Source organism: Orycteropus afer, unplaced genomic scaffold, assembly GCF_000298275.1.
Source record: "Orycteropus afer afer isolate SDZICR_OR568_19922 unplaced genomic scaffold, OryAfe1.0 scaffold00068, whole genome shotgun sequence".
NCBI lineage: Eukaryota > Metazoa > Chordata > Mammalia > Tubulidentata > Orycteropodidae > Orycteropus > Orycteropus afer.
In genome coordinates, this window is record NW_006921655.1 from 610,044 (window position 1) to 622,946 (window position 12,903).

Here is a 12,903-nt window from a genome sequence, read left to right on the forward strand (position 1 = left end):
AAGTAAGAGGACTCACACTTCCTGACTTTAAAACATACGGGAGCTCTGGTAGCACAGTGGCTAAGTCACTTGCCTGCTAACCAGACGGCTGGCAGTTCTAACCCACCAGCCACTCCTCGGAAGGAAGGTTGGGCAATCCTACTTCCGTAGTGATACTGCCTCAGAAACCCAAGGAGGGGTCGCTATGAGTCAGGGTCGACTCGACAGCACACAACAACATATACAGCAGCAATCTAAACATCCTGCCATTGGTAAAACAATAGACACATAAACCAATGTAATAGAATTGAGAGTCCAGAAATAAACCCACACGTCTATGGCTAACTGATTTTGGACAAGGGTGCTAAGTCCATTTGATGGACAAAGATGAGTCTCTTCAATAAATGAAGCTGGGAAAATTGGATTGCCATATGAAACAGGATTCATGCCTTATACCATACACAAAAACAAATTTAAAATGAATTAAGAGACTTCCAGTAAGATGGAGGAATAGGCAGACAAGTGACACAGATCCTCTTCAACAAAGAAATAAAAACCAATTGACAGAGATCCAGAAGATAATCCTGGAGCCCTGAGCTTTGAAAGGAACTATACAGAAGTGCATTAGGCACCAACTAGTGGAAAAACCTGAATGAAAATAGTGAGTACAGAGATGCTCAGAGCTGCGGACCATTAGGTACTCTGACAGGACCAACAGCCTGAATATTTCCAAGTGGTGTTGGGACCTGAGAATTGACCTAACGATCAGCCCTGATCACCAAGGGCTGCAGGGATGACTGTGCTGGGGGCCTATGACTAGGAAGGGAAACAGCAAGGAGAGAGACAACCTGAGCTGTAGACTTTCTGCAGTCCAGAAGGCACAGCCATTTTGAATGTTTACATGCGGTGGCCATTTTGAATATTTAAAGTGACTGACATTTTGAATGTTTACAAGTGGTGACCATTTTGGATATTTAAAGTGACTGAAGGTGTAGCCATTTTGAACCTTTACAACTGGTAACCATTTTGGATTTTAAAGTGACAGCATTCTCATTCGGATTTCAGGGACCTAAGAATAGGCTCTGTTTGCCAAGGTCAACAGGGACATACGAGAGACTGACAACAGGAAAGGAGACAGGTGGTGAGTGTATAAGTGCTATCAACTAGTGAATAGATGAGCACAGCACAGTACCCTGCTTTCGTAGATAACATACAAACAAAACAAAGAAAATGAAAATCGTGGGCAAGTCACTCCAACATACAATCACCACTTAAATATAAACACAAAAACGTCACAATGCCTTGGAGACAACAGAGCATCACAGTCCACACAAAGAAGCAAGATAAAGCAGGAGAAACAAGGGACCAGGACACAGACCCAAAACACACCCTGAGGAACACACAGCATTGGCACTCCCTGATAGGGAATTCAAAAGAATTATATTTAGGTATCTTCAATGAATTGAGAGACAGATTAAGGTAAACACAGACAAAACCCTAGAACAATTTCAAAAGACAATACAAGAACAACATGACAAAATAAATGAAAAATTAGAGATGATACAAAATCTATAGACAGAAATACAGAAGATTAATACTAAATTTTCAGAAATAGATAAGACACAGAATGGGCAAAGGAGCAGAATTGAATCAATGGAAGACAGAATTGGTGAGATTGAAGGCAATTACCTGAACATTTCTTTGGAAAGGGATCAATCAGAAAAAAGATCAAGACAAAATGAAGAAAGCCTAAGGTTCATGTGGGACACCATCAAAAGGAATAACCTATGTGTAATCAGAATTCCAGAACAGGAAGAGAATAATAAAACCACAGAGAAAACTGTCAAAGATTTGTTGGAAGAGAATTTTCCTGGTATGATGAAAGATGAGAATATCCATTCAGGAAGTCAAACGAACCCCAAACAGGATAGACCCCCCCAAAAAATCACCAAGACGTATCATCATCAAGCTCACCAAAACCAAAGACAAAAAAAGAATCCTGAAAGCAGCACGGGAAAAACAAAAAGTTACCTACAAGGGGCAACCAATAAGAATAAGCTCGGATTTCTCGGCAGAAACCATGCAGGCAAGAAGACAATTGGGATTGTATATATATAAAACCCTGAAAGAGAAAAATTTCCAGCCAAGAATTATGTACCCAGCAAAATTGTCCCTCAAATATGATGGAGAAATTAGGACATTTCCAGATAAGCAGAAATTAAGGGAATTTGTTAAAACCAGACCAACCTTACAAGAGATGCTAAAGGGAGTCCTTGGACAGAGAATCAACAACAGCCAACAACAACTTACCATTAACACACATGATGATATAACCCAGAAACCAACCCAGCTATGGAAGTATCCAAAGTAAAGAAGCCTACAAGATTGTAAACGGGGAACCAGAGACATCAATTGACAAATGACGACAACTACAAACCAGAAAGAGGGAAAAAACTGTGTTGTTACAGAACTTCTAGGAGGTAGGGAAGTCAAGACAACTACAGGATAGAATGGACTGCTCTAAACTTGGGAAGAAAATCACAGGGCAACCTCAAAGAAAAATGATAAACCTTCACATCAAAAAAGAGGACCAGCATAAATACTCAGCAAATACTAAAACAGTAGCAATGAAGGAAGTGATAACACGATTCATAAACAAAACAAAATTATAGCATACAAAATTATATGGAACAAAGAAATCAACACCACGAAAAAGCACCTAACAAAAATGACAGCAACAAATTCATGTTTGTCGATAATTACATATCTGGCAAGGGTGTTATTTCCAAGATTTACAGTGGAAGAATGGACGACCAAACTATGGTACATACACATAATGGAATGCTATGCAGCACTAAAGAATAATGCAGAGTCTGCAAAACACTGCATAATATGGATGAACTTGGAGGATGTCACGCTGAGAGAAATAAGTTAATCAGAGAAGGACAAATATAGTATTAGTTTGTTGTTATGGAGGGTCAAGGAAAGGTTTATATATGAAGGGAAACTTTCTTTGTTGGTTGCTAGGGGTGGGAAGGGAGGGGAGGGAACAGTGCAAAAAAAAAAAAAAAATTGCATTGACCCCCTCAAAAAAAGAATTAAGGACTTAAATGTACAAATTAAGACCATAAAATTCTTAGAATAATAAACACAGGCAATGCTGTCAGGCCTAACTTTCAACAATGGGTTATCTAATGTAATAACAAAAGCACCAACAGCAAAAGACAAGACAAATAAACAGGACCTCATAAAAACTAAGAACTTTTGTTCACAGAAAAACTTTACCACCCCTGAGATTATAGACCTTACACACCCTTCAAGCCTGGACCTAAACTCACCCCTATCAATCAACTTTCAGCCAGACAGGCCTATAAAGTGAACAGTAATATCAGGCAGGTACACACTCATTAGAATAATCAATCATATGAGATCAAAAGGACAGCATTTGCCCAGGGATAAAAAGCAAAGAAGCAAGGAAGGGATAGGAAAGAAGGACAAAAGGAAATGGTGGGGGTTGCAATGAATGTCACAAAACAAAATGTGTATGTATTAATGAATGGAAAACCAATTTGCTCAGTAAACTTTCACCCAAATCTCAAGTAAAAAGGAATTAAAAAAAAAGTAAAAAGATAAACTAAGATTGGGAAAATATCTTCAGAAATCATCTATCTAACTAGAATCTAATAACCAAAATATATGTAAAACTTTGACAACTTAACAACAAAAAGACAAATAATGCAATCATAAAACGGGCAAAGGACTTGAGTAGACATTTCACCAAAGAGAACACTGAAATGGCTGCCAAACACATGAAAAGATGCTCAGCATCATCAGCTAATCACAGAGATGCAAATCAAAACCACAAGGAGATACCATTTTGCTCCCACTAGGATGGCTAAGACTGAAAAAAAGAAAGAAAGAAAATAACATAACTGGTGAGGATGTGGGGAAATTGGAACCCTTAACCATTACTGGTAGGAATGCAAAATGGTACAATCATTTTGGAAAACAATGTGGCAGTTCCACCAAAACCTAAAAATAGAACTGACACACTGTTGTTATTAGGTGCCATCGAGTTGCCTCCCACTCATAGCAACTGTATGTACAGCAGAACCAAACTCTGCCTGGTGGTGAGCCATCCTCACAATCATTGCTATACTTGAGCCTATTAATATAGCCCCTGTGTCAAACAATCTTGTTGAGGGTCTTCCCCTTTTTCGCTGACCTTCCACTTTACCAAGCATGATATCCTTTTCCAGGGAATGGTCCCTTCTGACAACATGATCAAAATATGTGAGACAAAGTCTGGCCATTCTCACTTTCAAGGAGCATTCTGGCTGCACTTCCTCCAGGACAGATTTGTTCACTCTTCTGGCAGTCCATGATACTTTCAGTTTTCTTTGCCAACACCATAATTCAAAAAAGCATCAACTCTTTACAACTACCCTATGACCCAGTATTCCATGCCTTGGTATATACCCCAAAGACTTGAAAGCAGAGACTCAGAGACCTGTATATCAATGTACATTGCAACATTATTCACAATAGCCAAAAGGTAGAAACAACCTAAATGATCATTAACAGATACATGGATAAACAAAATATGGTACATACATACATACAACGCAGTATTATTCAGTAAATAGGAGAAATGAAGTCTTGATGCATGCTACAATATGGATGAAGCTTGAAGACATTATGCTGAGTGAAATAAGTCAATACAAAAGAATAAATACTGTATGACCTCACTTATGTAAAAAGACAAGAAAAACAAGTATATAGAGAAAAACTAGTGGTTACTAGGGGCAGGGGAGAGGGGGAAGTTATAGAAATATTGCATTGACTAAGGGCAGAGCTGCACTGCTGGTTATTGCTATTATTGTCAGTAAGTTGTACACCTGTTAAAAAGATGAATTGGCAAAAGTTGTGTGATAAATATATTTATAACAGTAACAAAAATAAATAAATAGCAGCTGCTGAGGCTGCTTATGTATAACCAAAAACCTTATGGGATTTGGTTTCTTGCTTTGGAAGTTTAGGATCATGGTTTCCTGGGACATCCCAGTTAACTGGCTTAATAATGTAAACACTAAACTAAACAGTGCTTCTGTTCTGCCTCCTAGTTTGTTGTGTAGTGCCTGGGGTCTTAAAAGCTTACAAGCGGGCTTCCAAGGCACAACAATTTACCTCTATTCACCTGAAGCAACAGAGGAAGAAGGAGAGTCAGGAACAGGAGGAGGATATGGAAAGTATGGCTAATTGCCTCCATGAACAATTGCTTCCTTTGCCGGGGAATAGAATTTCAGATTCTCTTGGACTCCACACTTTTCTGGAGCCATGAAGGTTGGTTGAATCCCTGAAACTACTGCCCTGAGAAAATCTTTAAACTTTAAACCAAAAATATCCCCTGAACGCTTCTTAAAACCAAACAGCTCAGCTTAAACAGTAAAAAATGTATGCCCTGAGCACTGTGCTCTTTCAAGATCCATATGGGACCAAAGTGACAATAGCAACTCAAAAGATTAGATGGAAACCTTACAGTAAATTTATGTTAATGGAGTAGGAACAACACAGAAAGGAAGGTGAGAATGGATATACAACTCAAAAAATGTAATCTGTGTCACTAAATGGTACATGTGGAAACTGCTGAATTGAACTGGTGTGTATACTTTTAACAACAAAATAAATAAAATTATATTGTACCCTAGGGTCCAAAGCTTATAAACTATATTCTAGGATTGTGCGCTGAGTTAGGAAAGGAGAGGAGAGAGGGCCAAAAAAACCAAAAAGCATCTTAGACTACCTGGATTGCTGTGAATCAACTTTGTAAAAACCAGTATATTTGGAAAGCATTGTGATAAGAATAAAACACAAGCAGGTAGAGCTTAAATTCTTGGAAAGTACTTTCCTAAGACCAGAACAGTGGCCACCCAAACTAAAGGGAGTTGTGAAAAAAACAGCAAGCAACTAGTGTCAAATTTAATGTCACTGCCCTGCTTATTTAATTCCCTTGTGGATCTACGATGCAATAGACCAGTGAAGAAATAGTCCCTGCCCTCTGTGTATTGGATGCCTATGCTGTCTGCCTCTGTGATAAAGGTCCTATTTAGACATTGCCAGAATTTCTGGTTTCTGTCAGAAAGTAAAGAAAGCCACTGCCTACCTGAGAGTCCCGTTCTCTCCTTTGTCCAGGCTGGTGAATCGGCTGTAGAGGCGGGTGATCTGACTGTGTGAAACTGAAGAACACAGAATTAGTCCCGGTTAAGGAAGGAGCCCTCCCCTCAAATAGAATCCCAGTGTGGCCCTTCAGAAGTCAGGCGCCCTTGTGGCCCCAGCCCACCATTCAATACTTCAAAGAGGGTAAAATGGGGGAAATTTCCACTCTAACCCATCTCTACAGTGTCAAAGGAAACCATTTAAAAGCTAAAGAATGAAAGGAGTGACAAAATAAAAGTAACTCAAGAGCAATCAGAATGGACCCCTATACTGAAGTCTGGCCTACAACTGTGTTAAGTGCCAGCCTATTAAGGTTTAACCAAAACAAACCCATTGCTATCAAATCGATTCTGACTCATAGCGCCCCTACAGGGCAGGTTACAATTGTCCCTATAGGATTTCTAAGGTGGTAAATCTTTAAGGAAGCTGACTGCTCATGTAGAAGCAGATTGCCCCATCTTTCTTCTATGGATCAGCTGGTAGGTTCTAACTGCACCCCTTTTGGTTAGTTGTGGTAGGTTTCAACCATTAAGCCACCTGAACTCTAAGATTTAACAAAACAAAGTCAAATTTAGTTAAAAGGAAACTGACAGAAGTGTATAGTTAAGAAGGGCTCAGGGAGAAGGTAGTCACAGGGATGGGAGAAGAAGTTTGTTATGGTCAGGGATGGTAATGGGGTGTGAGATCAAATGTACATGAATTGTTGAATGTAAAACAAATCTTCTCTGTAAATTTGCACCCAAAGCACAATTTAAAAAATAAAAATAAAAGGAAACTGAAAATTTTACATTTCAGTGCTCTGTCTTACAGGCTATGAAAATGCATACTTTGATCAAAAACACACGCCTATTAATCAGTTTGATGTTTCAGGTTGGCCCTGCTGTGTAGGTAATGTGTCCTAAATTAAACACTGGACCATGTCAAACAGAGTCTACTTTTAAAACACGGTTTACTCCTGTACCACTGTATTAAAGGCTTTCTCTTTTCCCTCAGAACTGATCACTTGGGTAAAAGATCACCACAGCCTTGGGACAACCTCTTTTCTGTGATTGCATGAGCCCCACTTAATTTCCAGTAAAGGAACTGATTCCAAGGTTGCAAATGACGCAATTTGTAAAATGACCAGGTTAACACCAAATGACATCTACAAGAAAGCTACTTTGCTCCTCATTTTGGATAAACTTTGTGATCTCAAGCATAAGTTGACAATTAAAATAGGATAATAACCACAGGTACACAATATTTTGAAAACGCAAAAGAAGGATTTCTGGGAAGTAGCTTAGTCTCCGGGCAGATTTAAGGTAAGAAGGAAAAAAAAAAGTTATCAAAGGAAAAAAGACAACAGCCAAAAAAGGTGTGACAAGTGTGGACTTTGTCTTCAGCATACCTTTGGAGGTTTAAGGGGGTAGCTGAAGTTGTTCTAATAGCTGTCTTTCTCCCCCAGCTCCAAATATAAAAATCTAGTTGCAACCTTAGGAACAACAGGATAAAGTAAACAGGGCAAACAGGAGAAGTTGAGAAAGGCACAGAAGTTGAGGTAAGCGGACACTAGGTGTGGCTGTGAATTCTTCAGCGTTAGGTTTCATCCTGGAAGCTCAGCTCTGTTCTGTTCTGGCCCTCTAAGGAGATCAGAAAGCAGAGAGGGTGCCAGAACCACCTTTATTCACACAGAGGGCAGAGCCACCGAGGTCCAACTACTAAGGAAGTAGCTGTGGACCCTGAAGCCAGCCAGGTGGGTGTGAAAGGCTCACTAAAAAGACTACATTCTTGTGAGAGTCAGGTAACTCTGAGTACATGTGAGACACCACTGAAGCACCATGTTGACTAGATAGGGGAAATGAATGAGGTTGTGAGGTGGTCTAATATAGCTGATAAAAGTAAAGTGCCTGTGACAACTGGTCTCTATTTGCCTACAAAAGAGGAAGAAGGAAAGTCAAGAATACTAGGAGGATATGGAATGTGTGGCTATATGCCTCCTTTGCCATGAGACCAGAAGAACTGGATGGTGCTAGGCTACCCTTACAGAACATTTGATCAAAGATTCCATAGAAGAATTTTGATCAAAAGGGAGAAAATGCAGAACAGCTTTTCAAATTCTCATGGAATCCAGACTTTCTGTAGCCAAGGGGACTGGATGAACCCCTGAAACTACTGGTCTGAGATAATCTTTAAAATTTAAACAAAAAATATCCCCTGAACTCTTGTTAAAACCAAATTAATACTTTAGCTTAACTAGCAAAAAATGTCTACCTTGAGCATGCTCTGTTAAGGACTATCTATATGGGATCAAAGGTACTCTGGTGATGCAGTAAGCAAGGCATTTGGCTGCTAATCAGAAGGTCAATGGTTCAAATCCACCAGCTGCACCACATGAGGAAGATGGGCCAATCTAATTCCGTAAAGATTTACAGCCTTGGAAACCCAATGGGGGGGTCACTATGAGTTAGAATCGACTGATAGCAGTGAATTTAGTTTGGTTTCTTATTGGGATCAAAGTGACAGCAACTCAGATTAGACAGGAACATTAGGGGGCAGTGAGTTTATATTAATGAGGGAAGAACAACTCAGAAAGGAAGGTGAGAACGACTGCGACAACTTAGAGAATGTAATCAATGTCACTAAATGGCACATGTAGAAATTGTTGAATTCGTATATACTTTGTTGTATATATTTTCAACAACAAAATGTAATTTTAAAAAAGAAAACAAAATGCTTGGCAAAGTGTTTGGCCAACACGGGAAACACCCCAGGTTAGATATTATTGCCATTATCCTTACATCATGGGCCTGAAGGTACAGTTTTACTGCTGCACTAATTAAATCTTCATTTTCCTCTGGACTCTGCCAGTTACAACCAATTTGGTTAGGAATCTGACCAGTTCACCCTGGCTCTGGCCTCTGGCCCCAAAGGCTGTTCTAAAGTTCCCTTCAGTTTAACAAAAAATAAGTCAGTTAACAAATGACTGTTTTGTTTTTTAAAAAAACATTTTGAAAAAATAAAATTTACTCACAATCTCAACATTGTTTTTGTCTCTTCATATACCATGCAATATCAGTCATTTGAACACGTAATAGTTTATTTGTTAATAGTTTACTTGTTAATTCACAGCTTTTCTATATTGCTTTGGAGACTTAATTATTTTCAATGACTGTATTTTTAGTCCACTGGATCATTTTCAGTGTATTATATATTTCAGATTACTTTTCTTTAAGGAAAACATAATTTCATCTCCTCTTATATTAGTTTTTTTAATTTAGAAAACAATCTATGCATATGACAAAAATGCAAATAGTACAAAAAAATGAATCTATGATCAAGTCTCCCTAACATCCAGATTCCTGGCCCCTTTGCCAGAACAAACACTATTCTCAGTCTCTTGTATCCTTTCAGAAATTCCCTATGTGTGTACAAAGATTTATAGAAATTTAAAATCAGAAGAAACATTATCACCTAGTCCAATTCTTTCACCTAACAAATGTAGCATCATCAGACATTTTCCTAATCTAGATGATCTGTAATAAAGTACTGAACCTATGATTTTTAAAATTCCCTTAATAACTATTGGTATGGCACCATACCCCAAATAGCCTTACTTACTGCATCACCAGAGTACCTTTGATCCCATATAGATAGTCCTTAACAGAGCATGCTTGAGGTAGACATTTTTTGCTAGTTAAGCTAAAGTATTATTTGGTTTTAACAAGAGTTCAGGGGATATTTTTTGTTTAAATTTTAAAGATTATCTCAGACCAGTAGTTTCAGGGGTTCATCCAGTCCCCTTGACTACAGAAAGTCTGGATTCCATGAGAATTTTCTATTTCTATTTCGGAAGAAAAAAAATCATTTTATGACTGCTTGAGTTCATAATTTACCAGTATGTTAAAAATAAGTAGATAAGTAGCCAAAACAACCACAGAACTGCTATCTTTAGGACAAACTGTGATATGTAGAAAACAGTAGGAAAATGTACAATCAAATGTCAACTTTCAGTATTATTCAGTATGTCATATATGAACTTATATCCTAAATTCCAGAACCAATGCCATAATGATACTGTAACTAGGTACTTTGTTAACAAAGGAAGAGAAAGAGAAAGAAAAGGAAAGCCAGCAAGCTTTGAGTTAGATGCTTAATCCAAATGAAAAAGCAGCCCTTAAAAGTGTAGTGCTCAGAACAATCCCAATCCACCTATAAGGTGCCTGCACAACTCATATGCAGGAAGTTATTAGAACTGCTACAAATTAAAGCAGGATATGTCTTCAGTAAATGATTCTCACCAGAAGGCACAAAGCCATCAGGACAGGTGTCAAAAACCTGAACCTTTCTTGGTAACCCAACGGAAGCCTCAGGAGTTCACGGTTATTCTCAGAAAAGGCTGTGCACACAGGTATGTCCTTAATGAAGCTGTCTTTTTCTCTACTGGTGGGCAAATTATTATTTTATAATGTTGGAAGATTATTTAAAAGATTCTACAAACTTTCCCCACTACAAATCTTTCTATCATCACTGCCTCCTGCTCAGAGGAGGAAGGCATTGCAGAGAAGCCCAGACACCAAGGAGGAATGACAAACAGAAGAACAAAAACAAAAAGAGAGTCAGAAATAAGTTATTTTGGCAAGTGTATAGAAACCAAAGTTTATTAGTGGTTACCAGAGGCAGGAGGGAGGAGGAAAGGAGTGCTGTAGGGGGCAATGTTAAAGGTGACAAAAAAATTTGGGAGCAGATAGTAGTGGTGGTTACACAACATGATAAACATAATTAATGCCACTGAATTATACATGTAAAAAATGTTGAAATGACAAATGTTTTGTTACATGTTTGTACCATAATTTAAAAAAAAAAAAGAATTTCTTTTGTTCTTGCCTCTAACCTAAGTCTCAATGCAGAAGAACAGATTGATAACTTAGGTAATATATACCAAAAGTGGCCCTGGATAAAAGATTGAGTAGTTCAAGGCTGTACCCCTAACTATTCTTCCTGAACACATTACACCCCAATATTTCCCCCACTTCCTCCTGTACAAGAAATCAATGTCTTCAAGAGCCACTTAACCTCTCAGGGAACTTACATATTAAAAGGTGTTTATTATATTATTCTTACAACATTTTCATGTTATAAAAAGTTGGGTAGGGGAGCCTGCATTCTTGCATCTGATAATCCAAGTCACAAAAAATTTGCCTTCACATTATAATCTAAATTCTTTCTTTTCTATGTAATGTTTGCTGCTTATAGTGCACTTAATCACTACTTTGTATAACATTTTGTGTCTTTCTTTTCTTCCCTCACAAGCAGGGAACTTAGCAGGTGGTGGAGTGCCACTGACTCAATTCTGACTCACACTGCACCTATAGTACAGAGCAGAACTGCCCCATAGGGTTTCCATGGCTATATAGCTTTATGGAAGCAGACTGCTATGTCTTTCCCTGCAGAGTAGCTGGTGGGTTCAAACCATTGACCTTTTGGTTAGCAGCTACATGCTTTAACCACTACCAAAAAAAACCCCAAACTCACTGCCATCAAATTGATTCTAACTCATAGCAACCCCCATTGGGTTTCCAAGTCTTTATGGAAGCAGACTGCCTCTCTTTCTTCCATGGAGCAGCTGGTAGGTTCAAACCACCAACCTTTTGGTCAGCAGCCAACTGTCTTAACTACTACACCACCAGAGCTCCTTTTTAATATGACAAGTGGTTGGTTTTTTACCCCTTTCCAACAATAAATGAGCATAAAATGTTGGGCTACAACTAGAAAAGTATTCATGAGTAAGAAGCTCTAGTGGAGTAGTGGTTAAGGCATTTGGCTGCTAACCAAAAGGCTGGTGGTTTGAACCCACCAGCTGCTCCGTGGAAGAAAGATGAGGCAGTCTGCTTCCATAAAGATTTACAGCCTTGGAAACCCAATGAGGGTCACTATGAGTTGGAACCAACTCAATGGCAATGAGTTTGGTTTTTGGTTTGGTACTCATTACTGTTCAGTTGGCACGAATTATTTCTCATAGATTAAGTGGCTATTAAAAAAATAAGGAAGAGGTTTTAAGATATTAGCAATCAGGATATTGTTTCCATAAAGTAAACTAAGAGTGGAGATTACAGAAATGCCCAAGACTTTTGTAACCTATCTGCCTAATTACATGTTTTATTCAAATGAGCTTTAATTTATGAAAATGCAGAAATGTGAAAGAGGCAGTTGTTGTTTTATAAATTATTTAACCCCAAACCAGCTAATAGTGTTAGTTATACTAGATACTTGCAACTCAATAGTCAACATAACCCCAAAGAGTCAACTATAGTGACAGAACTTTAGGTGCTATGGCAGGTGGGGGCCATGAAGAGGTCTTAACATTTTGAGGCATTAACAGTCTGAATCTGAACTTCCACAGAAACTGTAGCCCAGGGAATTGTTCCCATGCAATTGCTTTTACCAGGCTTGTGCTCTTCATTGGAACCATAGAGATACCCACACTAGTTCTATCAGTATACCCTATCAAACAAACAAAACCTCACCAGTCCATAAAACATACTTCCTAAACCTGTTCAACTCCCTCCCCATTACCACATGACACACCAGAAAAATAAATAAATCTGTATTCATGAGTAAGAAGCTCTAGTGGAGCAGTGGTTAAGGCATTTGGCTGCTAACCAAAAGGCTGGTGGTTTGAACCCACCAGCTGCTCCGTGGAAGAAAGATGAGGCAGTCTGCTTCCATAAA

General features: G+C 38.6%; 1 protein-coding gene across 1 annotated transcript in view; it reads right to left on the minus strand.

Moving 5' to 3' along the window:
* CHP1 (calcineurin like EF-hand protein 1) overlaps positions 1-12,903 on the minus strand; it is a 59,865-nt gene that overhangs the window by 37,940 nt on the left and 9,022 nt on the right. Inside the window, exon 2 of the mRNA XM_007940427.2 lies at positions 6,143-6,215. Within this exon, the coding sequence (XP_007938618.1) occupies positions 6,143-6,215 (73 nt within the window). The remainder of the gene's footprint in view (positions 1-6,142; positions 6,216-12,903) is intronic.